Source organism: Xiphophorus couchianus, chromosome 19, assembly GCF_001444195.1.
Source record: "Xiphophorus couchianus chromosome 19, X_couchianus-1.0, whole genome shotgun sequence".
Lineage (NCBI taxonomy): Eukaryota > Metazoa > Chordata > Actinopteri > Cyprinodontiformes > Poeciliidae > Xiphophorus > Xiphophorus couchianus.
Genome location: NC_040246.1, coordinates 14628032 through 14651104, shown reverse-complemented (window position 1 = coordinate 14651104; position 23073 = coordinate 14628032). Strand labels below are relative to the sequence as shown.

The window sequence follows — 23073 nt, the reverse complement described above, 5'->3', positions numbered from 1 at the left end:
GTTCTCATACTTCCTTTAGTGTAATATCTCGAGCAAAGGAAGTAAACATCCATCAGTGATTTTAAAAAGCTGTGGACTGATTTATTTATGAGCATCAATCTATTTTCAACTAACTTAATGTAGTTATATTGCTAAGAAGAAACAAAAATTACATCCAGCAGAATGGACAGACATCACATCCTGCTTTTGTGTTTGCTTTTATGCCTTGGCATATCTTGCAGCTTCGTATTTGAAAAGCAGTTCCACAACCGGAAAGACGTACAAACATTATTAGTTCTTCAACAATTTATTTCTTTTCCATCAAAAGAAATGCACAGATCAGCAAAGCTATTACATACAAATCGCCATACAATAGCAGTTCTATTTTTTTTTTTTTTGTTGACGTTGAGGGATGATCGGTTTATTCCATTTGCTGTTTTTACACTGTATCTCGAACATTTGAAGTTATGCTGCATTCAGCAACAAAATAGGAAATACCAACGTTTTTTTCTTCCACGTTTAACCACAAACTACGTACTGTATCTGGTCAATTAACAGATTATCGCTCCAGTAAGACTATTGTATTACATACAATACGGAAAAAAACCCAAACATTTTGCATAGCTTCATTGTAATGTAGATACAGTACTGTAAGGCACTTCATAAAAAATTTTAGGCATTTATTTTACCTTTTGCCACTTCTCTCTAGAAACGTCACTTTAATATGCAATGTTACAACATCTGAATAAAACTTTTCTGCAGTCACATTTTTGCCCACTAAGTATATCTTCTACACTTCTCTGCTTTTCTTTTGGCATTAAGTCTCAAGTTCGACATTCATACATTGTGCATAATATTGACTGAAACATTGTCTGATAACCCCACACACCCACTATTTTTCCAAAACACTATAAATAAATAAATATAAAAAAAATTGTGCAATAACTCGGGGTTATGTTGTTGAAAAGGCAACACACGTCAATAACAAGTCCCGAATCTAAAACAGATCAAATAAGTCTGAGTAAGTCAGAGGTCCTTTTTTTTCTGTATCAACAGTGGCGATCAACATGACCTCCACTCATCTCTTGTTTTTAATAAAAACATTTCTTTAAGTTTCTTGCCAAACATTTCTAAAGAAATGCTGGGTTGACGGCATGTGTGTGTGTGTGTGTGTGTTGTATCTGTCTGAATGGAGGAGAGGAAAATGCATCTTCTCTATCCCAGCTGGTCTTCGTACTGCTTCCGGAAGCAATCTCCAGCTGGGAAGAAATCCCAGCAGCGCTCCTGATACATCTTCCACACATAGGACTCCTGGGCACCAAGCAGAGACAGTCTTATGATATTAAAAAAGCCAACTTAAATTAAGGAACTTGAAATCCTCACACAACATTTCTACACATCAGAGGTAGCAATTCTGTGTGATTCAGGATCATTTTCTTAACCAATAGAAATTGCTCTCTTCATATTTGCAGCACTTTTAATGTGTTTGGATAGTTTTAGTTTAACTAGTAAACTAGTTTGGTGCACCTCAAACCAAAGTAGCTCACAACTGGTTTTACATTTTTATAACCAAACAAGATCAGACAGATGACTGAAGGATCTTATAGTGATAGAATTACTATCATTATAGTATGTAATCCCTTTGGCAGTCATTTAAGAAGGTGATATGTTATGAATAGGGATGGGAAATATGTACTTTGTTCCTTGGTATTTGTTCTATTTAATCATTGTTGTGACAATTCCTTATGGCAGTAAATTTCATTAGTGCCATATTTGTATGGAAAATGTATTTGTGGTTTAGACAACAAAGTTCTGTGTCTGACAGTGACCTTGATAACCAGTGAAGCTGTTAAAACTGGTAAAACAAGGTTTGTAATCATTGGTAATCTCAATACAAAGAGAAATCTATTGCTAGTTGAGGGACGGGATGCCAACCCACAGCTGTGTGTTACTACTGTCACCGGCATGAGGAGCCAGGCTGTTGAGGTTTTGTACAATTTTCCTTGTAGTTACTTAGGCCCCTATTTGCTAAATGAATGATTTAGCAAATTCAGTTATGCAGCGTAACCCACATATGCATTTTCCTTACAACTGTGGCATCAAAAATAAATATGTTTTTCAATTATATAAGATTTATTGCTAGTAAGAGCTGTTACTACAAAGAGACACCTCACCAATTCAAAACACAGGATTAAGAGATAAGAACGAGAGACAATGTATATCTGAGATTCAGACTACTATTATTGAGGTTTTTTTTGTTCTTTTTCTAAATCAAAATCAAAAATACAGACATTGTGAATATAAGCTCTTAAAAATTCATGATCTGCCCAATGTGGGCAGATCATGAATTTATAGTAATTGTACATTGTGGTTGGTTGAATCTTTCTTATTGATGATCTTTGTCTTCACATTAACTTGGTAGTTGATAAGAAATTTTTTATTCAAAGAAGCTTTATAACTTCTATGTTTGCAGTTCTACTGTCCCTTTAAAAATTTCTTAGGGAAAGGCTTTGTGCATAGAGAAGATACTCTACCTGGCCAGTGTGCTCTGTTTCATCCTTATTGATGAGGTACATCAGGAAAAACCTTAAAAAACAAAAACATCACTCTTAGTTCGTAACATTCTACAGACCTGCACTCAGACAAGAGAGAGAGAAAATGAGATGTGCAGATTCAAATTTGTTATATGATGCCACATTATTTTTGGACAATCAATGTCTGAGGCGAGAGTCTAAACAAAGCAACAAAACCCTGCCTCCATCCCCGAATCACCTGCTGCTTCCAAAATCAGGTGTAAATGGCAACGAGCCACCAGATCTCTGTGGGCGTCACAGCACGCCGGTTCATAATGAATACTGCATGAGAGTGCACTATTGCAAACCTATTTTCCAATAAAGTTCATAGCATTAAATAGTAATGAAGCGAGATAATGAGGTCGTCTCGGATCCACCGGCTAGCTGACTGTGAGAGCAAATGGACTGAGACTTTTTGTTAGTGGTGTTATGCAGAAGCAATGGCCAAGCAGGGAGTTCAGAGGAAGCACACGGGGGGAGGGACATCTCCTGGATCGAGTGATCTGGATCATTTGGCCCAAGTACTAAATGTGCTAAATCTATCAGTCAAGTAGGTACAGATCAAAAGAAACACATAATGGGGAAAATGGACATACTAATTGCACTAATACTAATATTAATACATAGCAGCTTTGTACTTACAGGTAGTTGGCCAAATTGTGCTCTTGCAGGGTGTGAGTCTCGAAGCCATGAGGTGTTGTGTCAAAGTAGTCATTACCAATGCCGCAAATGAAACATTTGGTCTGATGGCAGAAGATAAAAATATGTTTATAGGATTTATTCTACTTTGCTTCACTAGCATTGTTGTGTTTGGTAAGTGTGATATAAGGCACTCTCCCCCAGGTTGATTTCATGTCTCCCGTAGTTTTGAGTTCATCTAAGATTGTAACATCACACGTGTCAGCACCTGATTCATGTTTTATGTGAATACAAAAGGCTGAGAAAATTATTCTGACGAAGGCATGCTAAGTTGTATGTAGTGTGAAAAAAGCACGCAATTTTATGTTGCCTCCGTCATATATTTTGTATAAGATTACCCCATCATGTATGTAATAATTAAATGTATGTATTGACAGACACAAAACATACACTATTGACAAAAATAATCCTGAAATTGAGTCAAAATCCCCATTAAATTATGTAAAAATGTTCTTACCTCCATGTCTTCTTTTACTTGTTCCTGCTGATCTCTTAGTTCTCCAAAGGCGTCAATAATCAAACCTACATCCACAAACAGATGTTATGGGCACAAATAAGCATCATCCTAAAGACAAACAGTGTCTTGCAAATGTAATTTTGAACTATTTTTCCTTCTTTCATGTTGCAGCTGCAAAAGTCACTCTTTTTGGGGGGTTTTATGACGTAGACTGCAACTGTATTCACACTACCTGAGTCAATACTTTGTAAAATCTCCTTTTGCTTTGTGTTTCTATCAGCTTTACAAATCATCTTTCCTTATTCTTTTTAGAGAAAACCACAAGCTCGGTCAGATTGTATGGAGCAATCTGACAGCAAATTACAAGTCTTTAGGTCTGGACTTTGACTGGGCCATTAAAAAACTTTTATTCAATTTGGTAAAAACTAATGATCTTAACAGGGGAGGAGCTTGGATCTTGACTTTGACCAATAGGGGGAAAGCTGAATCTGTATCCCCACCTATCAGACTCCCCCTCTCCTCATCTTACCTCTTTTCCAATTTAAATTCTTAGAGTCAGAAGGAAAAGCAAAAGAGAACATAAAGAAAATAAAAAAAAATCTTAAAAAAACCCAAAACAAAACAAAAGCAGACAAAGAATAAAAACAGCAGGGGAAAAAATAGAAGAAATATTACAAGACAAAATAAATCAATACATGCTAAAAAAAAAGTAACAGTAAATAATAACTAAATAAATACACAATATGAAAAAAATATAAAGAAACTAATAAAAATATAAGATTTGAAATAAAACTTAAATTACATATTAGCGATATATTAAATTAAAACTTTTAAAAATTCTAAACATATTAGTTTATATGACAGTGACACATATTAGTTTATGTGTCTATTATGAGAAAGTTCTAAATTGTCAAATAAATTTAGAAAGTGTTTTTTTTTTTCATTAAATATTTAGCACATTAATTACTTTATCAAGCTCTCAATTCATTTCTACATGTATGGACAGTTTTGACAGGTACCACTTTTGTTTTGTGCCACCTTGTTTTTCTTTTATCACAGAAACCTTTCCGCCCCCAAAAATAGCAAACAAGTTTGCGGCTATGATATGACAAAATCTAAAAGAGTTGAATGGCAAGTGACGAGTATGTAATAAAAAATATCTGACAGCATCTTTGAGCCATATGAAACAGATCGTTTTATCCTTTCCTAAAAATATTTTTAGTAAAGACTGTGTGTACACTTGACAAACCTACCTTGAATGATAGCCAGCAGGATAACAATGACAAAGAAGAAGAAAGTAATGTCAAAAAGGATGCGGTAGAGTTCATATGGGTCGCCTGCCGGGTCCTCGATTTCGTCCCCAATGCCGCCTCCTGCTCTCACCCCAACGTACATGTGGAACAAGTAGCACTACGAAGGCAAAAATGGAGAATTGTTTTAAGTGTGAGAATGAGACGCAAGTTAAGTTGGAGAAAAAACAATTAAATGGCATCTTCTGTTCACCGTCATCATGTCATCACACTTCATGTCTGGCTCATCGTCATCTGCACTTTTGTTGTAGAACTTCCTGAAGAAGTTAAAGGCCACCACAGTGTAGAGATAGACCACGACTGCCAGCAAGCCGACTGTCAACACAAGCTGCATAGGAAAATGGGGAACAGTCATTACCATCTGCCACTGTACTGTTATTACATGTTTTGGTTGACACATAATCAGCACAGCAGAGGCAGGTTTGACAATCACCATTTGTTCTCTTTAACAAGGAAAACCGCGGGATCTTGATAGAGAGGAGCAGGTGAGATCAAAAGAGCTGCAACATTTATTTGCTAGTAATAAATCTAATTAAAACATTTAATTTTACATCTAACATAAAGCTCTGTCCAGACTTGGCCCAAACACTAATCTGCTTGTCAGATTGAAAGATAAAATAAAGCAAGCTGCAAAAAATTAAGCTTGGACTATAAACATGGTTGATGGATCTACCCACGGGCCAATAACTTTGAAAGTGTCAGTAATTCCTAAAGGTCTCAAACATTTTAGATTTTCTCTCACCTCTGAGACTATGATGAAATTAAAGTTTGATTTATGCCTCTGGTTATTTTATAGTTGGGGTCCAGATTGCAAGAAAAATTCAATGAGAAAGCTAAAGTCATTTTAGCTTAATTCTTTATCAGCCTTACTGCATATTACCCTGCATAACCTATAAGTTGTTTTTCAAAACAATATATAAAAAAATAAAAACCTGCACATACAGGTCAGGCAGTATTCAAGCCTGGTTTTAGTTGAACCAAAAAATGCTCCAAAATGCAATTAATTTATGATTTAACAAGGATGGCAATTAATTTTTCCACAAAAGGCTAGGGTGGTTTGGCTAGCTTCTCCACTTAAAAAACGTCATAATTTGAAAATTGCCTTTTGTATTTACTCAAGTTATATTTGTCAATTATTAAAATTAGTTTAACTAGTGCACTCAGTTTTAACTGTATATGTAATTGCAGTGATATAGTTAAAGTTGTTTTGTTGTTTAAAATACTTCAATTAAAAATTCTAATCTTCAAAAAATAGGATCTTTTCAGCACTTCTCTTGACTTACAAAGCAACAATTAAAGACTGATCTTCTTTTGCTGATTGTAGCTTGTAGGCTAAAACTATTATGAGCCTCACACAAACCTTACCCTCAATCCTTAACTCAGCACTGAGCCCTGTTGTCTAGAAGAAGACTTGCCTCCTTCTTACCTGTTTGCCATTATGAGTGACAGAGGATAGGATTGTGCGGAGGGTCTTGAAACCCATGGCGATGTCCAGCAGATGGGCAGCGAAGAAAAAGTTGTTGTAGTGCCCCAAAATGGACATGGTTGTGTACCAAACTAGATACAGGAATGACTATTGCAGACACAAAATGATCAGAATCAATAACTGAGTGACACAAAAAGGAAAATCCCAAAATATGATTGTCACATTTCATGTCAACTTACATTGTCCGTAAACACCACTCCCAATTTCCAGACGTGGTATTTTGTATCGATTGAGCTCAGCCTGGAAAAGGAAAGACGCTGATATTAATCATTCATATTTTCTGTTTGCCCTCCATTTTTTTCACATGCAGCTCCAGTCTAGTAGCTATTTATTGCTCCAATCTCACACCATGACACTAGTGATGCCTCCTTGGCAACCGTTTCCTCTGTGGGGTTGAAATCCAGAGCACTCTTGTCCAACCCCAGCAGCTCTGCTATCCTCTCTGCTCCGTACAGGTCTCCATACTTTTTTATCACCTGCAAACAGCAGTCACAAAAATAAACAAACAAGTGAGAAGACTAGCAGGGAGGTTTTACATTAAAGCTTGTGTGGATTACAGATTTAACCAAGAAAACAAATATTTGAACAACTTACTTTGCGTTTGACAAATTTATCCCAGTAGTTGTTGGGAAAGGAGCTGATAAAAGCCACAAAAGCACACATAAAAATTAAACCATTGTTATAGCTCAGAGAGATATACCAGTGAAGTGATTGACTCACGGGGTATTGATGACCAGTCTGTCCCACTGTCCTTTAATGTCGTCATCAGACGGCTGCTCGGTAATATAGAGGCCTGCAAACTCCAGCTTCCTAGCTATTTCCTTTTCTCGTTTAAACACAACCAGAGGCACCTTGTGTAAAGAAAAACACTCTTTTAAACACTAACATCCCATGATTTTCAGAGAAAAAGAGATTATAAATACTAACTTGATTTTCATGTTCAAAAAGTAAAAATCAAAATGATAAGTCTTTCAAAAATAGAATAAAAATTCTAAGATTAAATTTGAGTGTTTTTTTTGCAGCTTCGTTTAATCGAGGCAGAGAAAAGCTATTTTATGAGGTTTTCAAGATGGTTCCCACTCAAGAAAAAAAATCTACCTATCTAATAAAGCTACTGCCATGATACAGAATGTTTTCCTACTTGTGAGTGATAAAGTTTATGGTGCTACTTCATGGTGCCATTTATGAGCCTTTACAATTATGTACTATTTTGTGTTGAGCTAACGCATTAAATACCAGATTACAAATGTGATATTGTAATCTGACAAATAGAAAAGAACATAATTTATTGTTTGTCACTGTACATATGTACAATGAGATTAAAGCCAGCTCCAAAACAGGGCAAACAATGTAGGAAAATATATACAAATAAATATGGAGATATTTACAATCTTAAATAAGTTAAAATTGATCTTTGTATATACACATACACATATAACCATCATGTAATTGTGTGCAGATAGTGCTAAAGTTCAAGGAAATGAATAGTTTTGCAATGGACAGCTTACATAATGACATTTTTTGTCAATATACCTTCAAATAGTAGTATCCCACCACACACAGGAAAGATATGATGGTATGTAGTATTGCCAGACAACAAAGTGTTGGTGCCATGTAACCAGTGCTTTCCTGCAGGACAAAGTACTCGAGTGCTCCTTCATCCTCCTCCTCTCCTACTCTGCCTCTCCGGTTCCAGGGATCTTCATCTTCAGAGTAATCACCAGTCACCTAAAAGACAATTTTATTAACATGTAAAAAAAGCAAACAAGGTCAAATCCTCAATCGTAATATCAGAATGGTTTAAAAACAAATGTACCTTGTAGAAGAGAAGTATGAAGTTGATTGCAAAGGCAACAAAAAGTGCCAAGAAGCGCAAGTTGTAGAAATTTCTAGCCAGGTAGTTCTATAAAAAAAATATGAGAATAATTTCTGCATGAGTTATATATGGAACTTATTCAATTACAGTTTACTTTACAGTTCTGGTGCTTCATTTTTAAAAAATGAACTAAAAATGCATTTGTTGTAAGAAATACATTTTCATGTTGATATGTGACCAGGTTTTTATGTAAAGTCTAAACTTAACGCTGCAGGCTAAATCCTGTAGATTAACAGCTATTCATAACATCTGCTCAGAAACATCACATGTGAGCTTTTTAAATGCTAAAACAAAAACTTTCAATCAGAATGAATGACGAAAAACATTAGGTGGTTAAAGTGTGCAAAAAAGGCAAAATATTTGTCTGTATTTTTTAGTCCAAGTTTGTCTTCTCCTGTTGTCATGACAACTGCCTCCAAAGCAATGTGTGGGTGTGCTTGGTTATCCATTGTTAAACCTGATGAACAGTGAATAATTCCTTGTTAATCAGTCTCAAGCATAACAAATTTTAAGATGCTTTGGCCAAGCGAAAGGATTTGACTTGGTATTAAGAGTAATCATAGGTAATCTTCTGACCAGCATCTTAGTCTGGTAGATTTCTAAGCCAGCCAGAAAGCTGGCCATAAAGGCCTCTGGTGGTTCTTTCCTCAGGCCGAGCCTCTTCTTTGGGGCTCTTCTCTCCTCTATTGAATGCTGTGGTGGAGCTTCGTCCTTGGTCTTGTCATGGTCCTTTTTCTCACCATCCTCTGAACTGCAAACATAAATTCCATTATTGACAGTGTGAAGTATGTAAGGAAAAAAGTGTTTGAAGAATAAGAGTGAATGCAGAAGTGTTTCTATGCATACAAGTACAAAGTTTGTACTTTATGAAAAACTACACTCACTCTCCCTTCTCTGAGTCTGATTTGTAGTCTCCATTTGAAGCCTTCTTCTTTGCAGCCATCTGTTAAAAAAATTGTGTGTTCAACATTTATTTTCAAGTCAAAATTACTGAAGAACAAAAGAAATGACACAATACACAAGACAGTTATGGTTCACGGTTAATCTATTTTGCTTTTGCCTTAATAATATTGCAAAAAAAAAAATGTATAATGCTTTATTTTTTCAATCCACAATTAGGCTCACCTTTGTGTTGCTTTATCACATAATATTCCAATAATAGACATTGATGTTGTAACAAGACTAAATTTGAAGAAGTTGAAGAACAAATACAGTACTTTGAAAGGTATTATTACTGACCTGTGCCTTCTTCTGCTTGACGGCACTGGCTATTGATGGAGCATCTCCCACCACCACCTCCGATACATCCCCCAAACCTGGCTCAGTTCCATGCTTGCCCTCCCTCTTTGGCTGTATGTTGAGCAGTTCCGCCATGAGGTCAGCCTCAGCTGCATCACCCTGAGCCATCTGACCCATCTCCTCCAATGCTGAGGCATCGTTGGCCTCTATTTTTTCCGTTTCCAGGACATCTCCATGAATCCCAAACTGAGTGGGGTCAGGCATGTTTCCCAAAATATCCGTCACTTTCATATTCTTAGCCCCTTCGACCAGGCCACCCCCAAACATAGTGGTCCACAAGATGTGGAAGAAACCCCAAATCAGGCTGTAGATAAAGTGGAAAAGACCAGTGATGATCATCCAGAAAAAAGAGAAGAAGCCCTTCACCATCTCCCTCACACTCATCTTCCTGAATCTCCGATATTGCCGCCTCATGCTCTTCAGAGTGAGCAGTTGTCGGAAGTGACACAGGTTCTTTCTCATTGAGATGCAGGCAATTGTGAAAGCTGAGGAAGACTCCATCATGACGTTCTCCTCTTCTTCCTCATCCTGGTTCTCTACTACATTTTGGCTCTCGTCCTCATCTTCGTCAGAACGCTCAACAGGATCCGGCTCTGAGATCTGAGAAGCCAGCTGCATTTCAAAGATGGTGTCTTCACAGAAGTTGACAAACAGCTCCATCTTCTCACTCTCCCCGCCCTCATTGACCACATCAAATATGAACTGCCGCTTTGACTCTTTCACCTGAGGCTTTTCCCATTGGGTGCGACTTGACTCGCTGATCTCAAAGTAGACCCTCTCGATGCGTTTGGCTCCACCCATGATCTCAATACGACCCAAGAAAGGTTCAAAGTAGCTCAGGACACTTTCAGCCAGGTTAAGGAACGTAGAGAGACGAGCATCGTGGGGCATATGCTCAGAAAGGTTGGTGAGCAACACAGCCACATTGAAGCCAATGTCCTTTGCTGGTTCATGAAATCTCTCCACAAATTGTTTGTAGCTAAACATGTCGTTTTCGTCAGCCTCAGCACAGGAGAGAAGAAACTCAATTTCAGACTGAGAGTACTGCTTCTGGTTCTCCATGGACTTTTGAAAGTCCTTCTTAGAAATGACCCCTTTACTCTCTGAGTCGTATTCCTTAAAACCGTCTGATGTCGTCAAGTCCTTCAGCTTGAGGAACATGTCAAAAAATTTCAGAATCATCTCCACGTTACTTGAAGACTCCACCAAGGTGTCAACCATCTGTTTGCCAATAGTTCCATTCACAACGTTACCTGTTAAGCAACAAGGTGATTGAATAAGGGTTTGTTAGGAATTACATTGATGGGAAAAAAGTGTAGTGCTGAACTTTTTTGCATTTTGTCATGTTCCAACCACTAACTTCAATTTATTTTAATTGGGATTTTTTGTGATAAACAAAGCACTGGAAAATGTCACATGGTTTTCAAAATTAGTTACATTTTGTATTCAGTGTATCTGATTGGACTTTGTAAAACCACCTTTGGATGGAATTACAGCACAATGTTTTTTGGGGAATGTCTCCACCAGTAATATAGATCAAGGTAAACAGGAATAAAGACCATCTGTAAGTTCTGCCACAGATTCATTTGGATTTAGGTCTGGACTTTGACATACCCACTCTAAGACACAAACCTGCTTTGCCATAAGGCATTCATCTGTAGCTCTGCGTTTATTTTTTAAGGTACTGTCCTGATGGAAATGTCTATTTTTAAAGAAGCTCTGTCAATCTCCCATTCAACCTTTACCAACTTCCCTATATGCTGAAGAAAAGCATTCTCCACATCATGTTGATACCACCACATTCTAATGATTTGTTTATGGTAATGTAATTTTTTTTGCGTGATTTTTCACATGTAGCTAAAAAAAGTAGATGAGACATGTGGGTCTCATCTGTCCAAAGTACATTCCCAAAAACGCTTGGTCTGACCCCTGCAAGGCTTTATTTAGACCTTCTTTCTTCAAGTAAAGTCTTTCTCTTTGGCACTCTTCCATAAAATCCAGATTCATAAAGTGCACAATTAATAGATGTTCTGTCCAGAATTTCTCCCATTTGAATTCTCTGCAGCTTCCTTAAAGTAACAATGTATGATGGCAAAAGTGCCAACTATTTTCTGATCCAAAGCTTGGAATATTGTTTTATAGCTTAAATCTTTCATTATTTAAGCTATAAAATAATATAATCTGCTATATCCCTTGCTCTTTACTATGCCATTTGTTAAATCTAAATTACACACGGAGGGATTTATTAACAAGCAACATTTGAATGTCATTGTCTGCACTGTATTTCATAGAGGTATCAGAGGTAAGGGGGTGCAATGTTATTGCGAGTCACTCTTAATTTTTATTTATTCAAAGATTTTGAATACCATGGTTCATTTTACCCCCCCCCCATTACAGTTGTTGCTTTGATTTGGCCTATCCTGTGACAATCACAACAAAATACATTGACTGGGTCTTTAACTTGACATTATGTAAAAAAAAAGTGCAAGTTACATGAATACTTTTGTAAGATTCAGAGGATCTAACAGTTGGTCATATACATTTATATTTAAATCATGACGTAAACATACCTTCTAGAAGAGAAAGCATCATAACGATCATGTCCTGCTGCAGGTCCAGGAGCTCCTTCAGTAATTCAATCTGACTGGAGTCCTGTTGCGAGAAGGGACAAAATATCACTCAGACAACTGATGGCCTTCCTGTGCACTATTTAATAACCCTGAGCTGAGTCTCAAGTGATCAAAGCTGCTTCGGATTCTGCTGGGGGCCAGACGGTCCCTCAACTCAACATCCATCGATCATCACCAGGGTTGATGTTATTTCACCATCCAGGAACAGATGGCTGGGTCACTCTGACTCATTTAGGGTCTCTCTGGATCTTGTATTAACCATGCCATAAATCTAAACCTAACTTTGATGGGTTGAATTCAACCCCCGCACCTGTACTCTGCAACATCCTGGCATCTACTGTCACACCTAGATCCTTAGAGATGATAAGACAAGGTTATAAATCAGTTAGCTAAATTGGCTGATGTGATTGTACTGCAGTATCACGCAGTGTTATCATTGAGGCTGGAGGGACCTCTAGTGGTGTCTCAGAAAACATTAATGCTGTTCAGGTTTTTTCATTTTAACTGCATAAGTGGTTCCATATAAACAATTATTCGGGCATTTATATTCTGACTTTGACCGAAATGTACTTTTATATCCATATTACCTCCTATGATATTTATTTAAAGCCAAAATTCTAAACAATTTATGTATTTACAGACAAAAATATGTACAACAGAAAATGCAGTTCAGCTGACAAGCTCATTAGCAAATATTTGACTATACTTTCAACCTTTAGAAAATTTCAAAGCTGTCTTCCTATTGCAAGCTGATTCCTCACCAAAGTGGCTAAATGTTTACATGCATATCATTTGTAAAAAGCATTGAAATATAACAAAGAAATCATTTTCATTTTAGCTGAAAGATACATTGATAGTAAAATATCAACAAGATGTATTGTCTCAACTTTCACCCTGCAAGTATCATCTGTAAAATAGTTAGACATTGTTGTAAATATTATTCTAAACTCTTTAGCACAAAAAGTCTAGGAAGTGGTTGCCAAGCTCACAAATGAAAACAATAGAAAAACTTCTATCAAAGAAATACTTCCTCACTTCTGACAAGTTTGAGTTTATTTCTGCTGACATAAATCAAATACCTGGGATAATTTCATCTGCATGTTGGCAAAGACATGCAAGAAGCCCACAACCGCATCCCACAGCCTGCTGTGAGCCAGACTCTGCTGATTACCGATGCATGGACCCTGGAGGACAAACAATATGGTTGATAGGAGGAAAAGATTGACATGGCTAACTGTGGAGCAGTGTGTGGTGATGGAATACCTGTATATACTCTGTTAAAGAGTTGAAGACCTGTTTGGCAACTGACAGTGCTTTAGAAAAGTTTCTCTGGCCAGCCTCATCAATGACATCCTTACCAGAATAATACCAGTAGAAATCACTGATGGATTCCTAAAAGAGGAACTAATAAGTTGATCGTTGTCTTTTATACAGGAAAGGCAGGAGGTCTGTATGCAACAGCGGGTGCTACCTGGAGTCTTAGCAGGTAGTCAACTGTGCTGATGATGATATTGACTGTGGTGGTATTCCCTGTTTGGGTCCTCAGGAAATTTTGAAAATCTAAAACACACATGTCAGACAATTAAGTATAAAGTATGAATTAAATTACTTCCTCAGCCTTCTTCACATTTTGTCACATCCATCTGCTCAGCAATTCTGATCAGCTTCTCAGTCCTATCAGAAGAAAAGGAATGTTTGAGTGAAAGAAACTGCAAACATCAAGTCTTTTGGCTCTTGTTTTCCACACATACATAAAGAAAATAAAGTGAACAGCTAATGTTGTAGACTTCCTGTCCATGGCTGCATCTCTGCAGCTCTTTCAGCATTGCAATTTTCACATTGCTCTGAGATATTCAGAAGTTGGGATTTTGTTTTAGTCCCTAACTTTGTTTTAATTTTTTCTACAACTTTATTCAGTCTGCTGTGTTCACTGGACTGCTTAATGTTGTTTATTCACTCTAGCAAACCTCAGAGAAATGTTTAGGGCTATGAGAGTAAGGACAGTTAAATAAGAATGGAGGCCAAACATTTAAAATTTTTATTTCTAAAAAACTTTCAAACCATTTATAAATTTCCTACCACTTTATGTCTTCACTACTTTGTGTTAGTTTAGCATATAAAATACATTTGAAAAAAGTTCAAGGCGTAAGAATATCTTTTCTAGCAGAAGGACTTTATTTACCCCAAATCTGTCCTCTCAAATATTACTGGGCTCCATTCAACATTATCTGAAATTCTGACATTTAAAAGCCAACCTACCATTGTTATGACCCTCACAGAGAAGTTGCAGAAACCTAAAGAGATCCTTAGTGAACTCATCATTTTGCAGAACCTTGGAACCTGAGAACAAGCATAAAATATTTTTTAGTTTAAATATTGATCAGTGCTTTTATATCTATGCAGGCATATAAGCTTTCTTAATGTTTGCCTCCTTATAAAGCTGCTGCCTTGTTGACAAACAACCTTAAATCTTGTGCACTATTCTGTTGAGAGCACACATACAAGGTCAAGTGCATCAATCCAAAAATTAAAACAATACAGGAAGAGAACTGAGCTTTGTTGTTCACACAAACAAAGCTTTGGTAGATTTAACTCATAATTCAGTGGTTAGTATTATAAAAATCTTTTTTAAATAAATAAAGGTCCCAAAGGAAAAAGCAAGCACTGAATTTCTAAATTAAACATTTCAAACAGTCTTAGGGGTCTGACCGGAGAGTAAAAGAGCATGCATTAGTTTACTCAGTCCAGGGTTCAAATATTGACATTGCATCGCATTCATAAAAAAGAAGGAAGAGGAAACAGGAACCGGGAGGAAATAAGGAAAGGAAGAGAAAGGGAGCTAGAGCAGTCAAGATGTCAGCACAGCATACAATGAGTAGAATCTAAACCATGTATTTACCCCGCTCACTCACGTTGACTGGGATCGATGACATTAAAACATGATCAGAAGGAAACAAACAAACAAAACAAAGGCAGACATAAGCAAAGGAGAAGACATTTAAATTTAATCAGAATAGGTAGGAACAGGGGAAACAATGATAGGACTATAGATATATTTAATTTACATACACTGATTGGCAACACTGACATACAGTAACAATTATTGCAGTCTTACAGAAAGCACAGGTTGCTCACCGGGCAGGAGTTTAGACAAAAACAGTAACCATCACTTATGCCTGATCTTATGAGGTGAAAATGAGCTGGGTTATGTATGATTAAAAAAAGTTATTATACTGTATGCAACCCATCAGTTTAATAGAAACATTCTATGTAAATGTGTTTGTGGCATTTTTAGGACTCAGACAGGACTTTGACATACAGTAACAGGTTTGTCTGCAGGATGACATGACAACATGAAACAAGAAACACACAAGACATGGAGATGGATTTGAGCAATAACAAACCAAAGAGCAAATGTTTTTGCAAGCTAATCCTATCTCTTTTTTGTTTTGTTTTGCAGTCATCTTAGAAACCATTATGGTCAGAAGTTCATCATGTGAAAATAAGGGGTAGTTTACGAGGTGATAACGCCACCGGCTGGGCTAAAGCAGATTGAGCCTGAAATCTGTTCACATACAGCATCAGCAAATGGTTAAACTCCCCATCTGCTGCTATAATAAAACCCACAGATTTTATCATCTGGATTTAATTTTCATTTTAATGAAGATACTGATCTATTAGGAGCCAGATTGCGTATAAAAGGAGCAAATGAACTACGGGATTTTTATTTCTGAGGGTCTAGAGTCTCATCACTGACAAATATCAATTTACAGTAAATCTTTCTTCAAATGTTTAAACTGACTTTAATAAACTTTTTACAACACTTTCAGTCAACTAAATATCCCCCAGAGCAGGAAAGATCAGTCAGATGCAATGTTTAAGAAGAACTAGGATTGCAAAGAAAACTTTACCACATTTATCATCCTTACTCACTTGATCCCTCTTCAGTAACCATCCCCAGGCCTTCAGCTTTGTTTTGCCTTTCAAAGGCATTCAAATCCAGGACGCTGTGAGAAAGAAATGACACAGAATGAACTTTAAAACACAGAACCTCATTTGTCTGTGTTTTTCAACTTATACAGCAAATTCTACAAAGTTGGGGAAAGAAATCTGCTGCTGAAACGTGCAAAAGTCAAAAGGTCTGAGGATCATTTATCGAGTCCCAAAAGCAAAATATTCTATAGTGAAATATTTGAGTTGCCATTTTGAATACCTCAAGAAATTGAACAATTATTCCAAATATTTAAGATTAGCACCATCCTTTAGAAAAAGACATGAACACTAATATATGTTTATCCCATAATAGAAAATGTTTCTTTTTCAATTCATTGAATGACATAAATCAAATTCCATGCTTTTCCATCCTGTGTAGGAAATCTTATATTTATTATTGACTGCTGTTGCTATGAGAAGCCAATTTTCTACCCCAGTTCTATGTCAAACATGCTGTAACATAATTAGAACTCAGTCAAAAAACAAACAAACAATATTTTACATTGCACATCATTACCTGCATGAAATCATCAATCCAGACAGACTTTTGAAAAACCCAACGTCTCTTTTCTCCTTGAGATAATCCAGCATTTTCTGTATAATAAAAGCCAGATTATTCAGATAAACTGAAGTTGGTATATGGTCAACGCGAGAAACTATGCATACCTGCTGGACCAGGATGTTTCCACCATTGAGAATGGAGATGCCCAGTTTGAGGGTGAAAGTCACAGTGGCACCAAGTCGACCTTAGGTGATGCAAAATGGACGATAAATTGACCAAATATGGCTGCTGCAGGACAGCACACAGGTGTTTGAGTTTTACTACCTTTGCTGGCACTAATCATTTGAAGAACCATCTCTGCTGCACCTCGATCGTGCAGTCGGGCTTGCTGATACAGCATCTTCTGTTTTTCCATTTCCTTTTCCTATTAGAAATCAATGTGTTTGTAAAAAGTATTCACAAAAATAATAATAAAAAAAAAAAAAAGAAAAAAGAAACCATAAAAGTAACAGTACCTCAAATGTTTTCTCTTTTTCTTCTTCTTCCTCTTCACCTTCAGCACAACTCTGAAATGAAAAACAAAGATTAAAAGTGCACCATTTCCAAAGTAGCATACAGGAACAGTGTAGGAAATGCTGTACCTTTGCCATCATATCTGCATATGCAATATACAAGGGATCCTCTTCCAACGAACTAATAAAACAAAGAAATGCGTTTCTAGTTAGACTTTGCACATCTGACATTTACATCCTAACTAAAAATAATCATTTTCAGCCACTTGTTCCAACAACAACATTAATGAGGTCTCCCTACTTTATAAAAAAATGGGCAATTCACACTTAACACCCACATTAACAGTTGTGAAGAGGTCCAAAGCAATTATGCATCACAGATGGAGCAGCTTGTGCCATTGCCAGGTGGCCAGGTGTGTGTGTGACTGTGAATTTACCTGCATTCAGTCAGAGCATTGTGGCTGAAATGAAGGATGAGCTGGTGTAAAGGGTCTGGTTGCTTTCGGACCTCCTCCTCTTCCTCTTCTTCCACTTTAGGCTGTGTTTTCTGTGCGAAAGGAACGAATCAGAATTGTAACCCAGAATGATCTCTCATATTCTGAACAGCCAACAAATTGTGGGTGCACTTATTTTATTCCACGTCTCAAGAGAATATCTGATAACATGCACTACACAGACCACATGCTTAATCATGACAGGCATTTTTTATACACACAATCTGGCATACAAATGCATTCAGAGATGGCTTTGTCGAATGTGGATGGAGTTAAGTATGACTTTCTTATTACAGATATTTATGTTATCTAATAACACAAATATCCAATGAGTTCACACACTGAAACCAGGCATGGGCTTATTACTGTAATCAAGGTTTTTAAAAGTCTTAAAAGAGCTAAAGGTTTCTGTGATAAGATTTCCACAATTTAAAGTCATTTTAATGTTGTCAGACATAAGTGCTAAAATGACCTAGAGCTAAAACACAGTAAATCAAGCTATGAGTTGATAGCTTGACTAATTAATCAGCTAATATCAGCTTGCTGTAGTTGTGAAGTGTGATCTTATAAAGGGCAGAAAAAGAGACAGCAGCATTAAGTATCTGAAACTTAATGTTTCAGATGCTTCAGTTCTGAAACTTTTTTTTTTTTTCATTTTTGACCTTAATTTTTCTCTTGTCTTTGGTTATTTATCTTGGGTTCTAAAACCAAGGAATTTTTAAAATTATTTAGTTTTAAAAGTAGAGATGCTTTCACCTTGCTGCAGAGAAGATGTGTGTGTTTGTGATTTTATACATGCATGTGTGTGAAGCTACAAAAACGTCAACTATAATGTCTGTTTTTGAGCTTCTACACTGACAGTTGAAGTCTGGGAGTAAAAAAATTGAGAAAGGCAAACTTAGTAAATTAAACAGGTAAGTTGAAGCATTGTGACAGGATGCTTCCTTACCTGTGTTTGACACACACATCAAGTCGCCCTGACATCAGTAGAGATGTCATGCTTACCTGAAACACATCTCTTCACTACCTGGGTCACCAGGAGTGACTCGGTTACACAAACTGACAATGGCATGACACTGACAAGACAAAGACTGTTGCATGTAAACTATGCACAGCTCATAGGTACATACATGAGGAGAACTGGGAAGGTGAGAGGCATGACTACTTACTGCGAGGTCCTGCACCAGCTTCTCCTCAAAAGAGTACTCCTCTGTTTCTATCCATATACTTTGATATGCCAGAAGGAAGAGGTTAATAGAGCGATGCCTAGCAAGGGGTAAGAGGACATTAAGCCTGGGTTAGACAGGAAGGAAGAGGCCAAAGGAGGATAGGTTCCTTTAAGAAGGGGTTGATGCTGGTTAGTTTAGGATACTGGCACATCCAGCTGGTCTCTTTACATGTACAGTCTGTCAATGAGCATTGCTTTCACCATTAAGATCTCAGCTGTTGGTTGAAATACACCTACCCAAGTATTTAGGGAAGTATATCCAACTAGTCAACCAGAGCAACATTTTTTACAGAGCACATGTATAGATGACTCTCAAAAATTAGAATGCCATTTAAATTACTTTTCTGCTATTAAACTGTGAATTTCTTCAAAGGGACAGATAATTAAACACATATTCCGTTATATTCTTTAAAAAAAAACAAATTATTTCAATAATTTAATCATTGTGCATGTTTTCTCCTTCCACTCAACTTTCCATTAATACAAGAAACAGCTTTAGCCACTTTAATTACCTTACATGACTTACTCTACTTGTGAAGGTATCAATGACGAGCAGTCGGAAATTTTTCTTATGAATTTCTTGGACATAAGAATTACTTAAGTTAAATTTTCCATATTCATACCATGCATATTTACACAAAACATCTCAAAGCATTTTCTAAGAAAAACAGGTTCAAATTAGTTCTAATTTTACAGCAATAAGGAATAAATCAAACTCACAATACAATTCAATCAGATTTAATGATACACATAGTCTATTCTGATCTTAAATGCAACAAAAGAGTCAAACAAAGCTCACAATACCAAATGTTACATTTTTGATTCAATCACTGGAGAAAAAAATACCTTAATTATGACATTCTAATTTGTTGAGATGCACCTTATTAAATTGTTTCCTCTGAGATTGATTTTTTTGCGACTTTTTTCAAGAGAAGAAGGAAGTTAGATTGAAAAAATGTTTCTAAGTTTTAAGAATGGATTCAGGCTGAGCATGTTACTGCAAATGTATGGACCAGTGGATTAACCAGAGATAGGCCTCAGGCCGATACTGTGCTCAGAAGGAAACAAGCGTAGCCACAAGCCAGAGAGCAGTACTAGGTTAGCACTTCTTTACCGTCAGCACTGAGAGCAGACTGTCATAGTCTGTGTTCTCATGCATTATCCCCAGCCAAATGTGTCGGAAGGATTTCATGAAGTAATTATTATTTTTGTGCCTATGGGGATGAGGCAGAGGTACAACAGAGTCTAAGATAGGGGACAGAAAAAGGACTGAAAAGAGAGACAAAAGAAAAAAGATGACATCTGACAAAGCATAAAGAGAAGCTTCATTTTCACGCTTCTCATATAAATCTCTACAGGAAAATAAGAAGCCTCCGCTTTGTGCATAACATCCAGTAATTATTACCTACTCTGAGTCATATGTTACTGTCAACAATTCTGAATAAATGACTCATGCTGTCAGACAGGCGGGCAGGATCTGAGCACATATTGAAGAAGGCCACCCTGAGGTATTGGGCTTGTTAATTGTTTTCCTCGTAGCTGTGAGCACTCTGCCTGACGTCCTCTGATTGAGTTAGAGAGCAGCAGGCCATAAAATTACAACTGCTCATTCCTTCCTTCTTTTATATGGCAATAGCAGCTGCAGGCTATGTATGTATATTCCAAACAGAGAGAGGCAATTCATTAATGCCAGGTCAGGAACCAGGAAGGAGAAAAAAAGAGCTGAAGAAACAGCAAAAGTAGACATTACAGTGGGAAAAGAAATTCTAAAGCATTTACTGAACCATTTCTAATTTGTTCAAGGTGCCAAGAAGCTTCCTGCAGAGTTTCGCCATTAGCTCATAAAGGTAAAAAGGTAAAGGTAATTTTATTTACCGTATATAGCACATGTTCAGCAACAAGGCAATACAAAGTGCTCACCATTAAAGAGGATTGGATGGAGACCGTTTAAAAATGAAGGGAATTATGAATGTTTTCAGTTTAACTGTGCAATGCAGTACCTTGGTAGATTATAAAGGGGGGCCATTCGGAAGCAGGCAACAACTGCACGCTTTCGCTGTTTGGAGAGCAACTTCTGCCATACGCACTTCTTGGATCTCAGTGGCTGCTCCACCTAAGGAGGGTAGATAATTATTAAAAGTAATATCACAGCTTTTTGTGCTGGCAGTGCCAAAAAACAACAAATTTAAATGAATTCTACAAATACTGGTAAAAAGAGTGGACAAAGGTCTTGCCAGAATCATGATGGGATATTCTGGATGACAAGTGAAAGTGTGGTTTCTTGGCAAACTTGTTTACTTTATAACCATAGAGGACAACAAGAAAAGCTTGTGAATCTGACATGTTATATCATAATTCCAACTAAGAAAACAACAGTTACAACCATCATTATAAACTAAATATTGATATGACATTCATATATATGTTTTTGTGTGTAACTTTTTGACTATAACAACATGGTTTATTTTATTGCAAAGCAATAATAAAGTCCAATCATCTATCTGTTGCAGTACTTTCTATGCTTTTCATGATATTTAAAACCTGATTACCATAACAACTTCTTCCAACTGAAATCATTCCAATTGTATTTTTAATATAAAATAGTTACTGCCATCACATCCACCAATGAGTAATGTGTCTTTATTTTGACCTGTTCCAGATTAAAGATGGCAGCAGAGATCCTTTGGATACGATCAACCACTCGTTCAGGGTCAAGGGGGCTTTCAATTCTCATCACGATGTCCTTATACAGGTTCAACTGCCACCGCACAGCAGGGTCTTCAGACTAAGAGAATATTTAGATAAAGTTGAAAGCAAAGTATATTGTCAAAATGTTGATTAATGAGGAAATGTGCTTAAATTTTACTTTTGTACCTTTTCTCGAAGGTGCAAATTTTGATGTATATGGTCTTTAACCTCTTCATCTGTATCTTTCTGTAAGGAGATAAAGAGAGAGAGAGGGAGACTTGCTACAAATCACATGCAAGATAGAAAATGTCAGGCCATAATAAAAGGTTCAGCAAAGCCATTTAAAAAAATAAGGTCACAAAATATCAAGCTTGAAGCAGCAGAGAAGGCAGAAAAGATTCTGATGCGAGTACCATGAGTACCATAGGAAATTATAAAAATTTGTAGATAAGATGCTCCCTATATTGTTTCCTATGGGTGCATAGCCCTGCATAACCTTACATCAGCTAAAACACAACCAATAGGAAACTTATAGATACAGTATATCAAAAGGACTGCATAAGTGATAGGTATTGCAGCTGAATACAAATATGTGCTTCAAATTCTTGACTTTCCTTAAATTAACTTAATAATGTGTTGGTGTATCACAAGAGATGAAAATAAAAAGAAAATATGAAAAACTTCAAGGAGTATCAAAAATTATTTAAGACGTTAAAGTATTTTCTATTACAGCATCAATTTGCATTTCTTTAGGCAATGTTATTCTCATGTAAGTGTTTCAATCTTTTTTCAAATGGGTTCTCACCATGAGGTAGCGGGTCTTGGCAAGAGAAATCAGCTCCTGATCCCCAGGGGTGCACATGTTGAGGCCGATTGGCAGCATCTTCTTCAGAGCGGCCACAATTAATGAGGTCTGAATGGAGTAAAATTCGCCGCGCCTCTTCTTATGTTTCCTCTCTTGGTCTTGTCCTCCAGACTGAAAAGTTCATCATGACATACTCAAAAAAAACATGTAGTGGCTAGTAAAAACTAGAAGGTTTAATTTATTGGTCAAAATTCAGCGGCTGGTAGCATTGGAGAAGATTTATTTAACAAAGCACTTACTGTGTGCAAAACTCCACAACTGGTTCAGTAAAAACACATATTTCCTCACAAAAATTAATATACCTTGAAAATATTGTATAAACACTGACAAACACACATATAGAAATGCTAACGACAGACTAACAACAAAATACACATATAGCTTTAAACTATTGACTACAGACAGAGGGATATCACGATCAATCAACTGCAAACACACACAAAATCACATAATATGCTGCAGAGGGGCAAAGCTTTTTATAC

At 36.7% G+C, this 23073-nt stretch overlaps 1 protein-coding gene across 9 annotated transcripts in view; it reads right to left on the bottom strand.

The window, feature by feature from the left end:
- Nucleotides 1-270: 270 nt before the first annotated feature.
- LOC114134298 (ryanodine receptor 3) overlaps nt 271-23073 on the bottom strand; it is a 107456-nt gene continuing 84653 nt past the window's right edge. For 6 of the 9 annotated variants that reach the window (XM_028000798.1, XM_028000802.1, XM_028000800.1 and 3 more), the window contains 34 exons: nt 22532-22702; nt 21913-21972; nt 21689-21823; nt 21039-21151; nt 18980-19076; nt 17754-17863; nt 17446-17497; nt 17320-17370; nt 17129-17228; nt 16969-17048; nt 16820-16896; nt 16243-16316; nt 15209-15226; nt 14569-14649; nt 13781-13869; nt 13573-13701; nt 13389-13493; nt 12250-12331; nt 9620-10932; nt 9265-9323; nt 8957-9131; nt 8321-8407; nt 8038-8232; nt 7225-7355; nt 7099-7141; nt 6853-6980; nt 6684-6744; nt 6445-6591; nt 5212-5346; nt 4962-5118; nt 3709-3773; nt 3195-3295; nt 2514-2565; nt 271-1290 (listed from right to left, as the gene is read on the bottom strand). In XM_028000798.1, the coding sequence (XP_027856599.1) occupies nt 1195-1290; nt 2514-2565; nt 3195-3295; nt 3709-3773; nt 4962-5118; nt 5212-5346; nt 6445-6591; nt 6684-6744; nt 6853-6980; nt 7099-7141; nt 7225-7355; nt 8038-8232; nt 8321-8407; nt 8957-9131; nt 9265-9323; nt 9620-10932; nt 12250-12331; nt 13389-13493; nt 13573-13701; nt 13781-13869; nt 14569-14649; nt 15209-15226; nt 16243-16316; nt 16820-16896; nt 16969-17048; nt 17129-17228; nt 17320-17370; nt 17446-17497; nt 17754-17863; nt 18980-19076; nt 21039-21151; nt 21689-21823; nt 21913-21972; nt 22532-22702 (4569 nt within the window). In that variant the 3' untranslated portion in view covers nt 271-1194. The remainder of the gene's footprint in view (nt 1291-2513; nt 2566-3194; nt 3296-3708; nt 3774-4961; nt 5119-5211; nt 5347-6444; nt 6592-6683; nt 6745-6852; nt 6981-7098; nt 7142-7224; nt 7356-8037; nt 8233-8320; nt 8408-8956; nt 9132-9264; nt 9324-9619; nt 10933-12249; nt 12332-13388; nt 13494-13572; nt 13702-13780; nt 13870-14568; nt 14650-15208; nt 15227-16242; nt 16317-16819; nt 16897-16968; nt 17049-17128; nt 17229-17319; nt 17371-17445; nt 17498-17753; nt 17864-18979; nt 19077-21038; nt 21152-21688; nt 21824-21912; nt 21973-22531; nt 22703-23073) is intronic. The other 3 variants (XM_028000804.1, XM_028000806.1, XM_028000807.1) reach the window with 1 other exon arrangement.